This window comes from Chroicocephalus ridibundus, chromosome Z (assembly GCF_963924245.1).
Source record: "Chroicocephalus ridibundus chromosome Z, bChrRid1.1, whole genome shotgun sequence".
NCBI lineage: Eukaryota > Metazoa > Chordata > Aves > Charadriiformes > Laridae > Chroicocephalus > Chroicocephalus ridibundus.
The window spans coordinates 72,595,388-72,617,117 of NC_086316.1; the positions used below are offsets into that span (position 1 = coordinate 72,595,388).

At 36.7% G+C, this 21,730-nt stretch overlaps 2 protein-coding genes across 6 annotated transcripts in view; both read left to right on the top strand.

The window, feature by feature from the left end:
• The window catches only part of NUP155 (nucleoporin 155), a 33,788-nt gene extending 16,573 nt beyond the window's left edge, over nucleotides 1–17,215 (top strand). The window contains exons 17-35 of the mRNA XM_063320499.1: nucleotides 555–614; nucleotides 710–860; nucleotides 1,739–1,805; nucleotides 2,693–2,811; nucleotides 3,020–3,123; nucleotides 6,130–6,263; nucleotides 7,230–7,421; nucleotides 8,079–8,217; nucleotides 8,852–8,987; nucleotides 9,418–9,571; nucleotides 9,845–9,949; nucleotides 10,085–10,239; nucleotides 10,716–10,845; nucleotides 11,110–11,223; nucleotides 11,662–11,782; nucleotides 12,759–12,869; nucleotides 14,170–14,306; nucleotides 15,063–15,163; nucleotides 16,388–17,215. Coding sequence (XP_063176569.1) covers nucleotides 555–614; nucleotides 710–860; nucleotides 1,739–1,805; nucleotides 2,693–2,811; nucleotides 3,020–3,123; nucleotides 6,130–6,263; nucleotides 7,230–7,421; nucleotides 8,079–8,217; nucleotides 8,852–8,987; nucleotides 9,418–9,571; nucleotides 9,845–9,949; nucleotides 10,085–10,239; nucleotides 10,716–10,845; nucleotides 11,110–11,223; nucleotides 11,662–11,782; nucleotides 12,759–12,869; nucleotides 14,170–14,306; nucleotides 15,063–15,163; nucleotides 16,388–16,526 — 2,369 coding nt within the window. The 3' untranslated portion in view covers nucleotides 16,527–17,215. The remainder of the gene's footprint in view (nucleotides 1–554; nucleotides 615–709; nucleotides 861–1,738; nucleotides 1,806–2,692; nucleotides 2,812–3,019; nucleotides 3,124–6,129; nucleotides 6,264–7,229; nucleotides 7,422–8,078; nucleotides 8,218–8,851; nucleotides 8,988–9,417; nucleotides 9,572–9,844; nucleotides 9,950–10,084; nucleotides 10,240–10,715; nucleotides 10,846–11,109; nucleotides 11,224–11,661; nucleotides 11,783–12,758; nucleotides 12,870–14,169; nucleotides 14,307–15,062; nucleotides 15,164–16,387) is intronic.
• A 1,832-nt stretch (nucleotides 17,216–19,047) lies between these two features.
• The window catches only part of CPLANE1 (ciliogenesis and planar polarity effector complex subunit 1), a 63,529-nt gene continuing 60,846 nt past the window's right edge, over nucleotides 19,048–21,730 (top strand). For all 5 annotated transcript variants that reach the window (XM_063319832.1, XM_063319835.1, XM_063319834.1 and 2 more), the window contains exons 1-4: nucleotides 19,048–19,093; nucleotides 19,688–19,829; nucleotides 20,704–20,839; nucleotides 21,028–21,147. In XM_063319832.1, the coding sequence (XP_063175902.1) occupies nucleotides 19,749–19,829; nucleotides 20,704–20,839; nucleotides 21,028–21,147 (337 nt within the window). In that variant the 5' untranslated portion in view covers nucleotides 19,048–19,093; nucleotides 19,688–19,748. The remainder of the gene's footprint in view (nucleotides 19,094–19,687; nucleotides 19,830–20,703; nucleotides 20,840–21,027; nucleotides 21,148–21,730) is intronic.

Below are 21,730 nucleotides of genomic sequence, written 5' to 3' on the forward strand. Positions count from 1 at the left end.
CGTGGACAGTCTCAAACTGAATGTTCTAATTTAACAGTGTTTGTCCAACTGCCCTATGTAAAAATTAAGAGTAATAATACCAGTTTCTTTCAGTTGAGTGCTTTGAAGGTAAAGTTGATTTATTTTTTTTTAAAAAAAGATCTAAATGATTGAAGGTGAGTGCTTTGAGAATAGGTGCTTGTATCAGGAATGGGAGCAGTCAGAAGGTGAAGAACAACAAAAAGTATGTGGACAGCATTGTGCTCAATGCAGGGAACAGATGGTATGCAATAAATAACACGTGAATGATGGAAAAAAATACTTAATAACTGTTCTTGAAAGAAGTGTATGCATTTGCTTCACTTAGAGTGTTGTGTTTATAAGAAGTGAGTGCAATTTGGTATTTCACTGTACATAAAAGCTGTCAGAATGATTCTAACTTTAAAATGATTGATTTAACAACTTTGCTGCTTTTGCACAGGGATTTTGTGGGTTATATTTTGGTTTGTGGGGTTTTTTTATTTCTTTGGTTTTTTGTTTTTAACAAACTTACCTTTATTTCTCTTCCCTTTTAGGTCCCCCTTTGACTGTTGATAGTCCGTATCCTGTTAGCTTTTTGACAACATCTGGGCAAGGTAACGCTGCCTTTTCCTTTGCTGGAGAAATTTTTTTTCAACTAGGCTTTTTTATTTGCATTCAAATGAGTAATATTTACATACTTTTACCCTAGGTTTACAACCTCCTAGTATGTCAACTCCCATGTTACCTTCTGGGAATTCCATGTCTCACCCTGGTACCTCCATTAGTGGAATGATGGGTCCCGAGATAGTATTCTCTGGAAGACACAATGGCATCTGCATATACTTTGCTCGGATTATAGGGTGAGGTGTTGGTGTAAAAAGATACTCAGTCACTCAATTTGTTTCATAGTTTTTCTTTTTTCTTTCATCTAATGTTTGTGGGTGTTGAATTCTATCTTAGTGGCATTTAAATTTGAAATTAGTGAAGTGCTTTTTTATGTTGTGTTAATGAAGTACTTGTTGATATAATACATTCTCTTTAGAGCTCTATTAATAATAATACATTCAGTGAACAGCTAGGACAGGAAAGCTGCTTAGACATTGATCCTGCAATCAAGTGTATATATATGCACAACTCTGAAAACCACGGTTTTATTTTTCAAACCTATGAGCTGTATGTTTTAAACTCCTACCAAAGGATGAAACAGAAATGCAGAAGGACATACGGGATCAAAGTCCTGGCGTGAAGTACTTTCTGTTAACAAGCTTTAAACAAAATGCTCAAATCAGAGTAATGAAGCAAGACTAAAGAGGATTCTGTTACTTGGATGTTGAGTCCTGTGTTACTAAACACTCCAGGCAAGAGCACAGGTCCTCATGTGTTTATCATCTCTCTGCAGGCTGGGTGGGAAAGAAATTTTTGTTACGATGCTTGTTTGCCTACACTATATTTCCAGAGAATAACATTGGCCTATCTTTAAAGTATTTGAGACTATCAGAATTCATTTGATTAAAGTTTTAAAATTTGAAATTTTGTTAATTATCTGTATCCGTAGCATTCAGAAATGTATAATGGTAACTTTTTTTGAATACTTAATTTTTGCCAAATTAAATCCTTATTTTAGACCTTGAAGTGAAAAGCATTACCGTTTCTTTCTTAAGAAATTATACGTGGAAGACTTGCAAAAATAGTTGCATATATTACTTGGCTTTTAACACAGTACTGTTTTGTGTTGCAGAAATATTTGGGATGGCAGTATAGTTGTGGAGAGAGTTTTCAAAAGTGGCAATCGAGAAGTTGTTGCAGTATGTAAAAGATTATTTTGTATTTTTAAAAGTTCCTTGTAGTATATGTCTTAAACCCTGTTATTGTTCCCAATTATAAACTGATATGGGAAAAAAACCATCTTTATGATTTGAATATTTTCTTAAGTGCTGCGCTCTTAACTGAGGAGTAACTGTAGGTTTTAAATCTTTTTAAGCTAGTATTTTGAATGTTACTTCTTAAGAAACCTAACTGTAATTTGATCTCTGTTGTTAATTGTCAATGGTGAGTTTTCTCCATGTTTAGTGATTGCACTTCCTTCATTTATGCATACCCCTTCTAGACAAAGCCTAAAAATAAAACGCTTTATTGGGTTGGAATAAACATTGCAGTTAAGTAAGGACACCAAAAGATTTCCAGCATCTTCCTGACTAAAATCTTGGTGTTTTGCTTTTTGTCTGTGATCAAAATAGCAAAATCTTTTCTGACTGCGGATGTTAGTAGAATCCTGAACTGAGTAATTTCAGCAATGCAAATTAACTGCTATGTGAGCTTTCTTCCTTCAGTTATAAGGTAACTGGGACACTCTGGAAGACTTTGGCTAAGACTCTGTGTCTTAGCAGTGCTCAACCGTTGTTTAAGTTCACAGTTGGAAATAGTAAAACACAGCTGATTTGGTTATCAGAGGCACAAAGAAAGTAGCATCTTGAATACAGTATATCTTCAGAGGACTACTGACTCTTCACATGTGTGTCCCCTCCTCAATGACTGTGTTGTGTTCTAATGATAGCATTACTGTTACGCTATTTATTTGTTGTACCCTCTTTGTTGCGTTTGTCTTTTTAGAAGCCTTAGTTTAAAACTATAAATTTTTGGAAAAAAGTTTGGAAACTAAGCTTTCTGTAAAGAAGTCTGTTTTCTTTTGCAGGTAGAAAGCAGCGTTCCATCTCATGCGCTGGAATGTGTACTACAAGAACTAAAAGGTTTACAAGAATTTCTGGACAGAAATTCCCAGTTTGCTACAGTAGGAGCCCTTGGAAACCCAAGGTATTATTCATGATGTTTTAAATTTACTAGTGGTATTTAATGTCCAGCTTTTGAAAAACTATACCATGCGTAATTGTGTTGAGTTGAAGTGTATGTGTGGTCTCCAGCTGCAACTAGTCAGATACTAAAAATGAGTTGTTAAAATTAATCTTTAAAAGATTCTGTATTTGTAATCATATTGATATCTCTTTTTATTTTGGAATTGCAGTTTCAGTACACCAGCTAATCTGCAACAGAGGCTCCTGGGTTTCATGCGGCCCGATGGTGGAAGTTCTCAGCAAGTCCAGCAAGAACTCCAGAGGAAATACCATGGTATGTAATTACTTTTGAACAGGAAGTATCAGGGAATGCTGCATTTAGATGTTGCCTTTCTCACTTTTCTTTTTAAAACCTGTGAATGCTTTTTTTCCATACAAATTTAGCATTAACCAGTATGCCACACTCAGTAATAAGTTCTTCAGAAAAAGCACTGTAGTTTGGATGCTAACTTTGCTAGCACTTTTCATATGGTATAGACCATATCATACTGTTCTATGAGAAGCAGTGCTTCTGCAGTGATACCGATGTGAAAAAAATCAGGTATGTATGGCTCTACTAGAGGTCAAGCATATACCCAGACAGCCTTTAGGTTGACAGTGGCACGAGACTTTGTTTTTTATACGCTACAGGTGTTACCTTTCAGTTTGACAGTGAAAGCTTTAATATTGCAACTAATTAAAGCAGTCTACAAATGAGAATATCCCTCTATGAAGAGATTCTAGGTTTCAACACAGTAACATCTAGTGGTCTTGAGCCACTGCAAAACACAAGTTGTGTCTTTCCATTTATTAAGCTAAAGTAAAAGTACTTGAACTTGGAAGCACTTTTAAACTTCTCTCTCTCATAAAAAGAATTAAATTTCAACTCTCAGTAGATATGTATCCTCTTTATCCTATTTTCACATTCAATCTTGAAATACAGAACTAGAGGTTTCTTTGTATGCTTACCTGTTGTTTGGGTTTTTTTCTTTCTAATGTTGTCCATGGTTCATAAGATTGTTTCATCTCCTCATTACAATACTTAGTAGCTGCATACTCATTTATATTTTCAGGATAGCAATTGTTAAGCAATTCATTTGTGAGGCAAGTGAGTATGTTGTCCTATTAAAAAGAAATACTGCGATGCAAATTGCTGAAGTTACAGTTGCTGAAATTCTACAAAACTTTGTTTAGGCCTTTGTTTGGCCTGTCACATGGCCCTTTGAACTTGTTTCCTCCAATAGTGTAGCTTATGTAGAATTGGTAGATATTTAATAATTTTATTTTTTATTTTTATGCATTCCAAAGCCCATAAACTCTTTTAGATTGCTAAATGACACAATATAATTATTGCTGCCTCATATCTGAACTGTAAGCACTCAAAAGTAAAGACATAAATTGTTGCAATTGTATTCCACTTGTGTAATAAGTATGTCCATATTATTCTTTCTGTGAATATATAATACATCTTACCAGATTTAAATGTTACTAGTTTTTTGGTTAGTTGTTGTTCCTTTAAAGATAGTGTAGACACTGTTGACCCAAGTTGTAATTGTAATTGTTCTTTCTAAAAGCAAATACAGGTAATCAAACAAAAAGGGAATACGTATGGTTTTATTTTTATTTCTTTTATGTGCATCATAAATACATCTGTAATAACTATTTATGACAAATCCAAGCGAAAATTTAACACTGATATGTAAATCCAGTGCACTCACATGAAGCCATACTACTTTTTGAGAAAGTACTCCTCCTGTATTGCATAGTTTGAAGTAAATGTTAACAGATGGTATTTGTTTTGGGGAAATGTTAACATGGCACTTTGCTCTAAAGAGAGCTAGACAGCATTAATCAAGAATGGAAGAGGATAAAAAAATTAGAAATTTAAGGAGATTGTCTTTAAGGAGCGACTCATTCTGGATGTCGTCTCCAAACACACAGAGGAACAGGAAGTTATTGGAAGTGGTCAGCATGGATTTACCAAGGGCAAATCATGCCTGACCAATCTGATAGCTTTCTGTGATGTTATAACGGGTTGGCTGGATGAGGGGAGAGCCATAGATGTCGTCTACCTTGACCTTAGCAAGGCTTTTGACACTGTCTCCCATAACATCCTCATTAGGAAGCTGAGGAAGTATGGGCTAGACGAGGTGACAGTGAGGTGGATCGAGAGCTGGCTGAGTGACAGAACTCAGAGGGTTGTGATCAGCGGCACAGAGTCCAGTTGGAGGCCTGTAACGAGTGGTGTCCCTCAGGGGTCAATACTTGGTCCAATTTTGTTCAATATATTCATTAATGACCTAGATGAGGGGACAGAGTGTATCCTCAGCAAGTTCGCTGATGATACCAAGCTGGGAGGGGTGGCCGACACTCCAGAGGGCCGTGCTGCCATCCAGCGTGACCTGGACAGGCTGGAGAGCTGGGCAGAGAAGAACCTAATGAGGTTCAACAAAAGCAAGTGTAGGGTCCTGCACCTGGGAAGGAAGAATGCCAAACACCAGTATAGGTTAGGGGTGGACATGCTGGGAAGCAGCTCTGAGGAGAAGGACCTGGGGGTCCTGGTAGACAGCAAATTATCCATGAGCCAGCAGTGTGCCCTTGTCGCCAAGAAGGCCAATGGCATCCTGGGCTGCATAGGGAAGACTGTGGCCAGTAGGTCGAGGGAGGTCATTCTCCCCCTCTACTCTGCACTGGTGAGGCCACAACTGGAGTACTGTGTCCAGTTTTGGGCTCCCCAGTTCAAGAGGGACAGGGAACTACTGGAGAGAGTCCAGCGAAGGGCAACCAAGATGATTGAGGGACTGGAGCATCTCCCTTATGAGGAAAGGCTGAAAGAGCTGGGACTCTTTAGCTTGGAGAAGAGAAGGCTGAGGGGGGACCTGATTAATGTTTACAAGTATCTAAAGGGTGGGTTTAAGGAGGACGGAGCCAGGCTCTTTTCAGTGGTTCCCAGTGACAGGACAAGGGGCAATGGGCACAAGCTAGAACATAGGAAGTTCCGTTCAAATACACGGAAAAACTTCTTTACAGTGAGGGTGACAGAGCACTGGAACAGGCTGCCCAGGGAGGTTGTGGAGTCCCCTTCTCTGGAGATTTTCAAGACCCGCCTGGATGCAGTCCTGAGCAATGTGCTTTAGGCAATCCTGCTTTAGCAGGGGAGTTGGACTAGATGATCTCTAGAGGTCCCTTCCAACTCTGAAGATTCCGTGATTCCGTGATTGTTGTTGTAAAAACACAAAAATTTGCATGCTAATTTGAAACTTGTAGCGCAGTTACTTCTTGACAATCTCTGCTTTTTCAGCTGAGGCGCAGCTAACTGAGAAGACCTCACTTCAAGGCATCCAGCAGCTTATACGCAAAACTTGCCAGGCACTGGCTTTATGGAAGTTGCTGTGTGAGCACCAATTCAGTGTTGTTGTAGGTGAGCTTCAAAAGGTACGAGCTGAATCATATAATCTTAATTTGTTTGTATTTAACATCTGAATTTCTTTTGCTACCTAAATATTCCCAAGGAAGTATTACTTTAATACACTGAGAAACAACATGAAGCTTAAACCACATATAGATTTTTATTCAGGTTGCAAGTGTTTATTTTTAAGAGACTCACGTGTAGTATTGACCTCATCACCCAATTTTAGCAAATTGGAAGTGTTACTAACAGTAGAATTTATTTTACTTTTGACAGTTAATGAGTCTGATTTTATAAATTACTGTGTTTACCTTAAGCACATTCTGCAAAATGTGCTGAAAACAATAGACCAATGTTGTCCAGCCAAAAACACTCTTTGTGTTGGTAAAGGTTTAACAGTGGACAGCGCTAGGGTTGTAGAGTCTCAAACCCTTGCATTTTTGTGTAAGTAGGCGTCCAGAATGTATCACGGAACAGCTGAGGTTGGAAGGGAGCTATGGATTGCCCGCACCTGTGTCCAGTAAGATTTTTAATATGTCCAAAGGTGGAGATTCCACAGCCTCTAGAGTAAAAAAGATTTTTCTTATGTTCAGATGTAATTTCCTTTGCTTCAGCTTTTGGTCACTGCATCATGTTCTGTCACTGAGCACCACTGAGAAAAGTCTGGCTTTACCTTCTTTACACCTTCCCATAAATGTTAGTAAGATCCCACACACTGTCCCCTGAGCCTTCTCCAGGCTAAAGAGGAGTTCTCACTGTCCTTTGGCATCCAAGGGTCTAATGCCTTTCTTGATAGGGCTTTCTTTATTATTTCCATTTTGCTATTTAGTGTGTATTCTAAATAATGTATTTCTATGCTGTGCACTTCAGTCTTGGGAGTTTTGTATGTTTTTATTTACTGGAAACAGTTAATTTTGCTGCTATAATATGATTTTTCCGAAGAGAATAAACTAAAAACTTTGGTAAACTAATGAAATTTTTTCTATCTTCAGGAACTTCAAGAACATCTAAAGATTACTGCTTTCAAAGACTTGGTAATTAGAGACAGAGAGTTGACTGGAGCACTCATTGCCTCTCTCATAAACTGTTATATCAGAGATAATGCTGCTGTGGATGGCATCATTGCCCATTTGCAAGATATCTGTCCTCTTCTTTATAGCACTGATGATGCTGTGTGTTCCAAGGTAAGCGCACTTCCAAGTTTTACAGCACCAAAACACAACTTTAGAACATGTTCAAGTTAGGTAAGATGGGCAGCTTGTAAATCATTACGCTTAAGTAGTTTCTAGAGCATGAGAACTATTGAAGGTAGGTCATGTGCATGTTTATGTCTTGTAGTTGATTAATGCTGAAAATTATGTGAGCTTTGGTTTGAAGCATTTGCCGTTATTTGTAGTGTTCGTAGGGTGTCTGCCTCCCATGCGATGTCTAACAAAACTGTCTTCTTGATCTTAATAAAATGTATTCTTATTCCAGTCTTTCCTCAGCATAGTCTCATGTTTTCTGTCTGCTGCCTAGTTTCATGGAATTTGTGGAAAGATAATTGTGTTTAAGAACTTCATTCTTTGAAGCTCTTCAAATAAATTTCAAAAAACTAACTGGTGAGGGAAGAATGGGGAACCAGTTGGTTGTTTAAGTCTTAAGCCCTTCTCTCTACTGCCGTTGTAGAGTCTTTCTGCTGGAAACCTGTGCTATCAAGTGATGAGAGAGTGCTTTTGAGAGGGTGATGTTTCTACTGTTTCAGCTTTGAAGTTTGGAATAAAAACTCATTAACTTAAAACAGTGGCCATGATCTGTTCATGATGTGTTCATGTGAATAATTTCCCATCATTTGTCTTTAGGCAAATGAACTGCTTCAGCGTTCTCGACAGGCTCAAAGCAAACTGGAAAAAGAGAAGATGCTAAGAGAGTCACTGAAAGAGTACCAGAAGATCAGCAATCAAGTAGACCTTGCTAATGTTTGTGCACAATATAGACAAGGTAAGAGGCAATCATTGATGATGTTCTGGTAAATAGTTTCTGTAGTATCATTTTGTGCCATCTTCTGTTTTGTTTATTTTGTTTACTAACTTTCAACTCATTTTATAGCATTTTACCTATATATGCCAACCTGTTCTCATATAAAGCCTTTCTAGATTTCACCAACCAATCAAAAAAAATACTTCTGTATAAAAATTTTCCCATCCACTTTTTTTCACACTGCAGTGTTTATTTGTTTCATATATGTGGTAAAAATGTTTTTAGGAAAATTGTAAGCAGGTGGTAAATGACTATACTTTTGCAGGTAACGTGTTATACCAAATATGCTGTTTGAAAGATGTTTCTGAATCCTGTTTGTGCTCTAGAAGCTAGTACGTAATTTAAATGTAGGTATAACTGTTGTAACAGTCAAGATTTCAGCCTCTATACAAATACATAACTTCAAACGTGCATGGATGTTTGTTAGCTACAGGTTAGGTTAGGTACAGGCATAAACCTTTATATGATACAGACTAGAGTGAAAAAGGTTTATTTTTTCTTGCTTGCTAAAATGGAAAGTGTTTGATGTCACCTTAATTTTGTCATAGGTTTAATAAAATAATGAATGGTGATATTTGTTGGGTTTTTTTTCTAGTGCGTTTCTATGAGGGAGTAGTAGAACTCTCTCTTACAGCTGCTGAGAAGAAAGATCCCCAGGGCCTTGGCCTTCATTTCTATAAAAATGGAGAACCAGAAGAGGATGTTGTTGGACTCCAAGCTTTTCAAGAGAGGCAAGTTTTCAGGATACCTTATTACCTTTATATGAGGTGCTTTATTTCAAGTGACTGGAAAAGTATCTCTTTTGGGGAAGGTATGTGGGGTAATGACAAATGAGCATTTTATAATAAGGGACACAATATAAATGTTTTTGCCCTGCATGCTGTCCTTGATTATCATTAATACAGCACAATCTTAATCTGGAACAGAGGGTAAACTGATAGATGCAAAAAACATGATCTGAACATTACAGAAAGACTTGTTAGGTGATTGAGAGCAAAGTAGATTGTGGCAACTACCTGACAATAAACTGTGACCTTTTTTAAATTTTAATAATGGTGTGGTGTTTACAAAGGCATACAGTAACAACTTTTGAGAAGAGTGTTTCATAGATAGTTGCAATGAAAATTGTGAGGCTTTTATTTTCTTTTGCTGTATTTACAGATTGAACAGCTACAAGTGCATCACTGACACCCTTCAGGAGTTAGTGAATCAAAGTAAAGCTGCTCCTCAGTCTCCCAGTGTACCCAAAAAGCCAGGTCCTCCAGTGCTGTCATCTGACCCCAACATGCTAAGCAATGAAGAAGCAGGGCATCATGTAAGAACCTCACAAAAACATCATGACTGCATTCCAGAAAATAGTGTGATTTGAAGGGGTGTAGAATTTATTATTTTTTTTTTTTTAAATTATGGAATAGTTTAGCGAAGTAAAAGTCAAGATTTGTCATAAATTGGCTTCTTCGTGTACAGAGTGTTCATCAAAATGATGGCATGCAAATAACATGAAGCTAAGTATTGTTGTATATGTATTCAATGCTCGATATGATGTAACCACTTCCAGAGTAACAGCGTTGGTCTTTTCTTCCCTTAGTTTGAACAAATGCTAAAGCTGGCTCAGCGTTCAACGGATGAACTCTTCAGTATTGCACTTTACAACTGGTTGATACAAGTTGACTTGGCGGACAAACTGTTACAGGTGAGCTCATCTCTGTACAATGAAATTATTTGTTGGAGGGTTCTACTGAACTGGAAGAGTTAATTGTAATAGTGCTGATGCTTTAAAAACGAGGAGAGAGCAAGAATATAAGTGTTATCTTTATGACTTCTACAGGTTACTGCCCCCTTTTTGGAACCCTACCTTGTGCGGATGACCAAGATTGACCAAAACAAAGTCCGTTATATGGATTTACTGTGGCGATACTTCGAAAAGAACAGGAATTTTAGTAATGCAGCGAGAGTCTTGGCTAAGTTGGCTGACCTGCATAGGTATGGAGTATGTGTGATCTATTGCATATAGAGGGGTAATTGGGGAAAACCCAAACAAACTAAAATCAAAACCTTATAGGTAGGTATTTTAAGAGAAGGCCAAGGACAAGAAAAGGCCAATGCCCAAGGATGTTTGCTAAAAAAGATATAAATGAATGGAACATATTTAGCTACTAATCCAGGACACTATTGGAAAGAAATTACAGCTTGCAGTGTATTTCCTGTTGCAAGTATTAAGTAGTCATTTCTTACACAGAATTTTATCATGTGATAGTGTAACTGTGGAGCAGTGGGTTGAAAAGTACACTAGAACAGAGCGTGCAACAAAGATGGGGTTACATAGTTGGATAATGTCCAGCATGACTTAGTAAAATCACGAGAAGTCACATACTAATTTGCAGAGTCCAATTAGAATATAACTAACCCTCAAATCATTATATTAAGTACCCATCTTATTTTGAATATTTGTTTTGCAGCACAGAAATTTCTCTTCAGCAGCGTCTTGAATACATTGCACGTGCCATTTTGAGTGCCAAAAGTTCTACTGCCATATCCTCTATGGCTGCAGATGGTGAATTCCTACATGAACTAGAAGAGAAAATGGAAGTAAGAAAAAAAATATTAATCTAAGCTACACTGTAAATGCATTATTTCACTTGTCTCATTGGCACGTGACATTTTATTACCAATTCTGTAGAAGAAGTTGTCTGTGTTTTCGTACAGACATGGCAAAGTTATGCAGTTGATAGGAGACTGTGAGGTGTGATATAGTAACGTTCCTACATTTAAATAAGTTAGTTAATTCTGGGTGTATTCTTAAGCTTTATTTAAATTAAGCCAATCTTGAAATATTTTTTCTTCTTAATCAAGGTTGCAAGGATCCAGCTTCAAATACAAGAAACATTACAAAGGCAGTATTCCCATCATTCTTCAGTGCAAGACGCAATCTCCCAGCTTGATGCTGAGCTGATGGATATAACCAAGGTGATTAAAATTCCTCTGTATTAAAAGTCAATTGATCACGTTTGCTGGGAGGGAAGCCGACTAGGAAAAGCAATAGAAGGACAGTCTGGCATTCCTGGTCTCAGAATGTCTGTTACCCTGGACTATCTTTTTCTGTACTTTCATATTCCTTCAATCTTTAGTACTTTAATTTCTTCCATGTCTCTTAGATTTCTTAATTTAATGGGAAAATTGTTAGAAAATTAATGTTATTAATTATAACTTCATTTAAAATTGGGGATTGTACTTAAGAAGTGAAACTAAATGTAGTAAAAAAAAAAATCATTTAGTGTTTGGCAATTGTTCTTTAAGTTGCATGTTTACTAGTCTGATGTCTAACATACAAAATAATGAAAAGCTGAATTTAAAATTTTCCTTTTTAACCTACTTAAATGTAAAGCCTGGTAATTTTTCTTTCAGCTGTATGGAGAATTTGCTGACCCTTTTAAGCTCTCAGAGTGTAAGCTTGCAATTATACATTGTGCGGGTCATTCTGATCCTATCTTGGTGCAAACTCTCTGGCAAGAAATCATTGAGAAAGGTAGGTCTTAATGGAGTAGGAGTGGAACAAGCTAGAAGTATAGGAAAACGGTACAATTAAAGCTTTTAAGACTGATTCTGTGCTGCTACTGATGTGCTGTCCCAGTGAGATGTATCTTTTCTGGACTATTCTGTAATATATTTGGTAAGTGTAGTTAACTAGTAATTCATTAACGTTATTACCTTTGGCTTGTGTGACTAAAGGACAGAAAAGTAATATTTATAAGTATATGTTGGAGCATATTGCATGTATTGCTTGAATTCCAGATAACATTAAAGAAGTCATTTCATTCCTTGTTGTTCTTAGATGCCGTTATATATGGACTTCAGAATACCTGTGAAATCTTGTCTGAAGGCTTCACTATTAGGAAATTATAATAAAAATGTTTAAGTTATCATGAAAAAGATCAAAGAATCTTCAGGGAGTTCAGTGGTTTTATAACGTTGACAGGAGCAGAAGTGTAAGGGTTGTATCCATTCATAGAGAAGCAGAGTAGTGGGCACAGCTCTGCAAGCCTGTGTGATACACTCAGCTGTGGTAACCTGTCTCACCCTTTACCATGAGTTGGTTGTTCACTGTCTTACTCTTGTTTTATTTTTCTTGGATTTTGTGCTCAAGGTTGCCATTGTGGAAACACAATTGACAGTGAATTGAGATAAAAGCTATGGGGTAGTAGGTTTTTTGTGGGTTTGTTGTTGTTGGGGTTGGTGGTGAGGTTTTGTGTGGGGTTTTTTGTGGGTTTGTTTTAAGTAGATTTGCATGGAACTTCAAGGAATCATGAAAATCTGTGAATATATATGCAAACACACCAGGAAAAGTTGTATTTTCTCTTCCACATGCTGGTTTTGCACTGACAGTAGTGTAAGATTTTGACGCGTTACTAGTAAATTTGAGTACCTCAGTGCAGTTGTGTATAAATGTGGAACATGGAACTTTTTGTCTGACATTCTCTTGAAGTTATTTTTTTCACTTTCAGAGTTGAGCGATAGTGTGTCTCTGAGCCCTGCTGACAGAATGCAAGCACTCAGTCTGAAGATGGTATTGCTTGGAAAGATATATGCTGACACACCTCGTTACTTCCCTTTAGGCAAGTTGTTTAGCCTCTATAGTAAATAAACATATGTGTTATATGAATGAGTCTCAGCTTTCTTTTTAGCCTCTTAAAAAAAGTTTTAACCTAAGAAATGTCTTTTCTTTTTAAATCTAAAAGGAAAGAATATTGATAATTTTGTAATACATAATGACATGCTTGTTATCTGTAACTACTGTAGTTATTAGTGAAATTTTTCACTGTAACTAAAGCAACAAATTATTTCACTGTCAGTAGTGATGGACTTGATCTTGAGCGTAGCTGGGTAGTTTTGGGGTTTTTTTTCAGTTTTGTCTGGGAAATTAGGAACAAAATGTTGTGATACTTGCTCGTTATTGAGTGACTTTAATAAGGGATTCAGGAGAGGGAGGTTAGATGAAAAGTAGAAATAGACTTTCTATTGGACTCTAATTTTGTAAACACAGTATAATTGTATGATTACAAAACTATTGCAGCTTTTACAGGTTTTTCCTAGAATTTTTCTAGGATTTAACCAGAAGTTATAAGTTTTCACCCTAAATGGGAAGTAAATCAAGCTTAGAAAGCAGCAACAGTTATTTTTGAATGGTTGTGCATATCCCATTTTAGAAAAGAGTAATTTTTCTTTGTATTGAAGTACAAGGTAGAAATGTTTATTTATACATATAATAAGAACTTAGACAGCCACATTTATCTGCTGTCTTTTGAAGTATCTACTGCTATCTGCAGGATCAGATTCTAAAAAAAGAATTCAGCGGATTTCTGGATCCTTTTTGGAGCTTCTGACTGCTTTTGAGATGCTCACATGTTATGACAACAACAAAACCTGGAAAATATATTGTTCAGCACTAAATGTTCTATTGTAAAAGTACATTTATTTCTTTTAGTTCATATATTGTTAATTGTTACTGACGCTTAACATGATAAAGATGCAGTAGTGTTCCTGGCTGTTCTAGGAAATGAAATGATACTGTGTTCTTTTGTGCTGAACCAAAAGTTATTGAACTTTACTTAAGAGCATAGTTCCGTGGCAGAACATTAATAAAGTACTTAGTATGAGTAATGCCTGTCATGCATTGCTGATAGTTTAACACCATCCTTGGAAGTAGTTACATTTTGCATATCCTTCCCTCTATGCAGACTGGAGGAAACTGTTACATGTGCTTCAGAGGAGGTACCTGTGAAGGTTTTTACAAAGGTAGCAACTGTGTAGCAGAGAAAAAATTAAACTTGGAGTAAATCATGTTCAAATGCTTTTCTTTGCTAGACTGCCGTTAACAAGTTGGAATCTAAACATCCCATTATTTTTGTCCTCCAGATTTTCTAGTGCAGTTTCTGGAGCAGCAGGTCTGCACTTTGAACTGGGATGTAGGTTTTGTAACGTATACCATGCAAGAAATTGGAGTGACATTGCCAAGGCTGCTTGAAGTATATGACCAGTTGTTTAAAGCACGGGTGAGAAAAATAGCCACGAAATAAAAATTTTGTTTTCAACTACTATCAAGGTCTATTAGTGGGTAACATGAAATAATTTAAGGTGTGATATATCAAAATACCAACTTTGTAGCTTTTGTTGTATTTTTTTACTGAAAAGCCCTTAATGCTGCTTTTTTTTCTCCTGTTGATTTCACTCGCATCAATCTTAAAGTATGAGGAAAATTGTTAACACTTTTACTTCACCTAAAGCTGATTTATGATTAAGTAGGACTAGAATTGTTATTTGCAGAATGAACAGCATATCTTGAATATATTAATTTTATTTGTTTGTTATTAATGATTAAAATTTGCTTTATTACTGCATCTTGTCTCATCTATTGATGCAATAGGCATAAAGAATAAGGAGTAATTTTTTTAATATTTTTGGTTTGTAGAAATGGCTTAAACAGAATTGAAACCAAGAGAATTTACTTGCCTTTTTTTAACCAGATTCCTTACAGTGTAAGGAATTCAGGAATTCCTAAAGTCAATTACTTTACAGCCTGTTAAGTAATGGAGGACTGAGTTAAATTCATGTATGTTTTAGTACTCAAAAGTCAAAATAGTACTTAAATATAAACTTAATATAGATCAAGATATAATTCCCATTTCTCTTACATTTTTGTTACAATGAATAAATAATTGCCAGAGCTGTCAATTTGTGTGTAGACCTACTTTTTCTTCTCCTGGTCTCCTTAATACTTGTCTCCTTAATATTTTGGCATCTTTTTTTAGGACCCCTATTGGAATAGAATGAAAAAGCCTTTACACCTTTTAGAGTGTATTCATGTATTATTATCAGGATATGTACATGATCCAAGCAGAGTACCTCTGAGGTAAGAAAGGCAACTATATCCTAATAAATATTGAAAGATATAAAATATCCTAAAGCACTGCACTTCACAAATTCCCAACGCTTTTCTTCTTTATTTTTGTGTGAATTTAGTATTTCTTTCTTAGCTGTGATTACTGAGATTCATCATTCAAAACCAGTTGGTAGAAATTTGTAGGGTCCTCTCTATATCAATAAAAATAATTTTCTCCACTTTACTGAATATTCATGAGGAACTGATAGGATTGTTTTGTAAATTTTGTCAACATACTTTAAGCAGTAGTACAGACAAATTTGAGCGAAATGGGAAAAGAGCGGAAAAATGAGAATTGGGCATCTCATGAGTGAAACAGTGAAATGTTTAATGAAGAAAGGCTAGAAAGCACTGAGTTCTTTCTCAGTGGAAGAGGGAAGACTAAACACGGGGACACATCTTCCCAAATTGTTTTTAAGAGGTTGGTCGTGAATCATTCTCCAAGACTAAAATTCATCTTTGTCTGCAACAGGAAAGAATTTAGGTTTGATATTAGAAAAAGTTTCTAGCTAAAAGAATAGCTATGTATTTGAACAAGTTGCCTGCATAGTATGGAATCTCTAGCTTTGGCAACTTTTGTGAATGAACTATACAAAGATCAGTCAGAACTATCTTGTCTCAGAAACAACAAGCAGAACTACGCAAAGTCTTGACAACTCTTGTAACCATAATTTTTTTCTAATTCTCTTGAAAATGTACATGTAAATATTCCCTATTCACATATAAAGTTTACATCTATCTTTTCTCACTTTTTTGGTCTTTTATGGTTAGCTGATTTAGATACTCTAACTTATCAGAGCTTTAGTGAATGTTGTCTAATTCTAATATCTATTTATATATTAATACTTAAACTGTTGTGACATTACTAATTTTAGATGTTTAAATTGCTATATAAATTAATAACTTACACATTGATTGTATTCATATGTATATATCTAAATATGAAAGTAAATATTTCACGTTGCTGTTAACTATATCATGTTTTATTGTTTATATTTAATATTTCTTTTCCCATTATGCCTTAGTCACAAAACAATTTTTCTCATAAATAGTTAAATGCTTACAAGTAACTGACAGGTGTCTTGCTGATATGTTATTCCATTAAAACTCAAAAGAATGCTCACTTTCTATTTCAGATGAATTCTAATATGCAGAAACAAAAAGGAGCTCATTATTATTATGTTTTCTTTACAGGCGACGATTCACAAATGTTTGCTTGGATGCGGTTAGTTGCTACCTGGTTGAACTTCAGTCTATGAGCCCGACGCTGATGGTGCAGACTACTGTTGGGAATTTTAAATCACTACAGGCTAAATTAGAACGGCTTCACTGATTGGCTAATATAATAACGGGATCATTAACTCAGATAAAATGAACTATTAAATAAAAGTTCAAATGTCTGCACTGAATCTCTGGAAGAATAAATCCTCAGAAAGAAATTCTGAGAAAGCTGTATCACCTGCTGCAGTTATCGATTGCGTGGCCTGTATTCATGCTATTCTAAAGGTATCTACAAATTGTAGAATGTAAATGTGACAAATGAATTTTCTTTTACCAATTTTTTTAACAATGGAAAGCTTTTCTTATACTGTTGGAAAACATTTTTCATTTTCTTTACTTAACAGAAAGTAATGGAGAAAAGTAGGATGTAAAATCTACTTGATAGCTGTTTTACAAATAATCAAAACAAAAAATGACAACTGCAGAAGGCAAGACGATGATAAAAGCGCATGTACATGAGTCAGGTTGTAAATGTGGTCATGCCAAGGAATAGTGATGCAATCATAACTCTGCATGAGCTTATTGGCAGCTCTTTCAATAACAAAGATAATCATCGTTTCATAACTGTGACTTTAAATGCAGCCTGCCTCTGTAAACAGAATGTTTGATATTAAATTACAGCAATCTAATTTGTATTACAAGTGAAAAAATAGTTTTAAAAGCCTATCAGGTTATTTTCCCTATTCCATTTAAATAAATATGTTGTATCTTTTAAAATCAAATAAAGAAGTCAAGAAGTGACTTCTGTCTACTGTCATTACATGCACTCAAGAACCAAACTGTCTATATTCCTTAAAAGGAGCAAAGACTACTCATCATCCTCTATGCGTGCTTCCGAAGATTTTAAAATCTCATCCAACATGTTTGTTTTGTCTCCATTTTACTGGTATGCATTGTGTACATATTCAACAACATAAATGCTATATAGCATGCACAAGAAATTAACAGTTCGTGCTGGTCTTTAGTCTTTCTCAAATAACTTCATTTAAGTAAATAATCAAGATTCTTAATGGGGGAAAGCAGCAAATATCTTCATGCCTACAAAGTAGATTAACATATTTCTTTTGCAGGAGAACAAGCAGTTAATAACATCTATCATAGGTGTTCAAGAAACAGAAAAAAAGTATAGATTAAGACATTTATATACATGCAAGTTAGCTACTTATAGCCTTTACTACTAGATCTGATTACTATGCTTAAAGTTTTGTTTAAAGTACAGCCATTAAATTTCTTTCTCTGTGAACTGCTGGGTACATTCTGATTATTATTTTCAGTCAGAGAATGCACCTACTGAAGTAACAAGTAAATTAAAATACATCTCCTTTTTACCTCTTGTTAGATCAAAATAGAACTGAAATCTTAATGGTGGCTTTTCTCTTTTGTCAGTGTTGAAATTTCCTCACAAAGTATTTAAATAGAGGAATGTCTGTATGTCCTGGGAAAAAGATTTGCATCTTTCCATATAAAGTATACTGTCTTTAGGTATTACAAGTTATTTTCTGCTGATAGCTATGTTTCATACCAAGAAAGTCAGGTATATTTATCCCGCTCTTGTTATTGCAGTTCTGTTCGTACAAGTGATGTCCCAAGTCTTACCTGGTGCATTTAACTTTTATTTCTGAATTTTAATATTTGCATGAAAGTATGTAGTGTTGAGCATATTTTCATATTTTCAGATCTGGGGAAATGACAGAGTTGGGAACAGGCACAAGTCACAAACTTGGGTTTTAGCTTTTTTTTTTTCTTTCTGGTTAATAGAATAAGAATGCCTCTGGCAATATTGCAAGTTTTTCGAAGTAAGAGTATTTCAAAGCACATCAAGCACATCTTTGGTATTTTTCAGATGATTGCAGGTAATTTCAGTGTAGACGCTGCCTTTTATTTCCGTAGCCCTTGCTCTGCTCTCGGTCGAAGACGGGGCTGGTTCTGTTTGCCAGTTCAAATTGGGAGGGGTGTGGAAACCTGGGATCAGAGAGGGGTGGGTGGGTTAACGCAGCAGCTGATGCAAACCGTGACAAGTACCGGGAAGTAACTGACCAACACAAACGTGAAACACTGGTCATTAAGAAAAACTCAACAACTGTATGATTACTTTTGTTGGTTTTAGGGGTTTGTTTTGGTTTTTTTCCCCTCTCTCCCAACGTTACTCATTCTCAATGAAGACTGTGTTTAAGGGAAGGCAGAAAGGAACTTTCTAAAGTGGTTTGAGGAACAGCTGCTTCAAGGTAACCAAAGGCAGTGAAACCAAGCGACAGTTTGTACCCCACTGAACCTCAGTTCCCGTACTCGATGAGAAGCGTTAGTCCCACAGCTGTGTCTCCTGCTGTCGCACAGCCCCCACCTCCGAACGCCGATGACGACGCACATTCTCCCTCAGCAGCTCGCTAAACCGGCCGGTTCCGCGGCGAGGGGGCAGCGGGAGGCCGTAGGCCGAGCCCGGCCAGGGCAGATTGAAGGTACACTGCTCCCTGTGCGGAGGCACATCCCGCTCAGGGAGGCGGCGAGGGCGGTGCCGGCCCGTGGGGCTGGGCCGGGTCCCGCGCCTGCGCGCTGCGCTGCCTCCGCCCCGCCGCCCGCCGTTGACTCGCAACCGTTGGCGGTGGTCGGGGCGGCCGGGAGGTGAGTGCGGCCTGGGCGGCGGCGGGCTCCCGGCTCTCGGGTGGGGCGGCGGCGGGCTCGGGGCTCCCGGCTCTCGGGTGGGGCGGCGGCGGCGGCCTGTCAGCGCCGTGTCTGTGCCGGTTGCGGTGAGGGTGTACTGCGTCCCCTCAGCCCGCGGCCTGAGGTGGCTCTGAGGCGGGGACGCCCTCCTCCTGCCCCCTCCCTCAGCCCCGGCTCGGGTGGGAAGTGCCGTGTCCATGGAGCTCCGGTCGTATTTTGCTTCGAGTTTCTGATCTCTTGCTCTTAGGGGGCTGCAGTATGTTTCTCTTGCTTTCTGTGTTCTTACTAGAGATTTTAGCAAAGTGCTTGTGGCTCCTTTCGCTCAGCTCCTTCTGGAACAAGCGTGTAATCTGTACGGCTAAGCCGCAAATAGCCTGTGAGCTATGTGAATGAAAATAGCTGTTTTAGTTTGGAAATACAGGTAAGCATCAGTTCTGTTTGCGTTTAGAAGAAGCTGCTGTAGTTGAGAGCTTGTGTCTAGATTCCCATCTTCTAATCCCACTTGCCAGGTAATAATAACTTCTTTTTTTTTTTCTTTCTTCAAATTCTCTATAGATATGTGAAAAAAGCCATTATTTGATTTTCTTTATAATGGTTACCTAGAGGTTTAATAAGAATGGAGATTAAGCTAGATGTTCTCATCTCTACGTGTATCAAGCAGAGGAAACCATGGCCTCGCATCTCGTGGATTGGACAGGTAAGTGCAATGAACTTCTATTTAAGTAAAATTTTGCAAAGAGTAAGTTTTTTAATTATGTGATACTTTGCACTTCCATTTATGGGGGGGGCGGGGGTAAAAAAATGTCTCAGGAAGTGATCTGAATGTACCCCACTTAAGAGTTCTTGAAATAAGTGGCCTGTTTTTCTGTCTTACTGACTTGAGGTTGGAGTTTCAAAATTTTTCTGATAAACAGTAGGGAGTCATGGGGTATTTTTTCCTTTTCTTTTTTTCCCACAAGACCTGTCCCTTATATGAGATTGTTATTTTGATAGTTCTAGTTTTTCATAGCCTTTTCTACTGTACGCTGTTGGAAATTGTGAACAGATTTTTTTTTCTTATTCCATCCTGCATCTGTTGAAAGACACGCTTTCTTAAGCTTTTTGGATAAAATTAGACTAATTTTGTTTTTTCCTTCTCTTCCAATACATGTTTTGAGTTTAAGTAGGTAACCATTAGGGCAATTCCTTCTATTGAACTCAGTGGCAAAAATCTCACTAAACACTGCAATACGAGATAACTAGTGTCAAATTTGTTGTTGTGCTGTCATTTGTTGGCAGGTAGTTCAGTTGTGGTAATTCAAAGAACTTTTTAATAATGATTGTAAAATTAGTTTGATAGTTTAAAACCTGTGAACCAAATTCATCATCACTGTAGGTTGATGCTAGATATAATGTTGTACTGTAAAGCAAATCCACTGAAGAATGAAGTTGAAGAATTGCAGCTGTAGCTTCTTTTCTTTTTTTTTTTTATTTATATTTCCCCAAACATTTTTTATCTCTTTGTTATTTTGCCGGCTTATGTAGAAAATTATTTTTTTAAAAAACAAAATGCTCTTTTTTTCTTTCAACAGGAAAAAGAGTCTATTTTTCTTCTAGATGATAAACATATAAATGAAATTAACCTGGCATCAGGGAAGACAAAGAAGAAAATCCCTCGGCTGCAGTCATTGTTGAAAAACGTAGTTGTTTTAACAACATCAAGAAATGGTTAAGTATAATTTCTTATGTATTATAAACTAATTTTATTTGTTGTTATAACAGTTTAGAAACCTAGAATATCTAAAGGATCTGCCAGTTCACTGTCAGCTTTAGAACTATGGCTAAGATGGAAGGGAAGTAAGTTTAAGTACTTCACAATAACATCCTTCAAAACATCTCTCCCCTGATGAACACAGGTGCTTGGTTGGCAGGAATACTCACAACGGGAGAGCTGTTTCTTTGGAATAAAGATCAGGACTACTTGAAAATTGTGCCAGCAATTGAAGAGTCTAGGAAAGTAGTTGCAGCAGCACAAGGTAGGGGTTTTTTTTTTCAATTAGTCTTTTGAAAAGTGGAATAGTGAAAGTGGTTTTCCTTTTGTTAAGTGTTATTGCACAAGTAAAAGCTATGTTCTCACACTGTTTTGCATTTGTATAACTTGTGTGCTAGCTAAGCTTTCACAAATTTCCTCTTGGTCACTTGAATGCTACAGTTTTTTGCAGTTAGTAATCTGTAAGAAGTAATAAATTTTTAAATATAGGAAATATTTTTTAATGGTTACTTTCAACTGTAGAAAAACCTTGCTTACTAGGCTAAAAATACCTTAGAGCAGATGTACATCTGATTTTAACCCTATATGCATAAATTGAAGCTTATTCTGTTTTTATCACAAATGCTAATTGGAGAGAATAATGTAAAGACACATATTTGAAAACTTAAATATCAAATATTGTCATGTATTGATTAATGTCACCGATATCGGGTTATAAAGTGAAGTATTGTGCAAGCAATACTGGCATTTCAGGGAAGATCAGTAGTGCATTTAGGAGATGAAGGTAATAGATAGTAGGTCACTTACGCATTTATTAATAGTTTTCATGAAAGATGGATTTCAAGAAA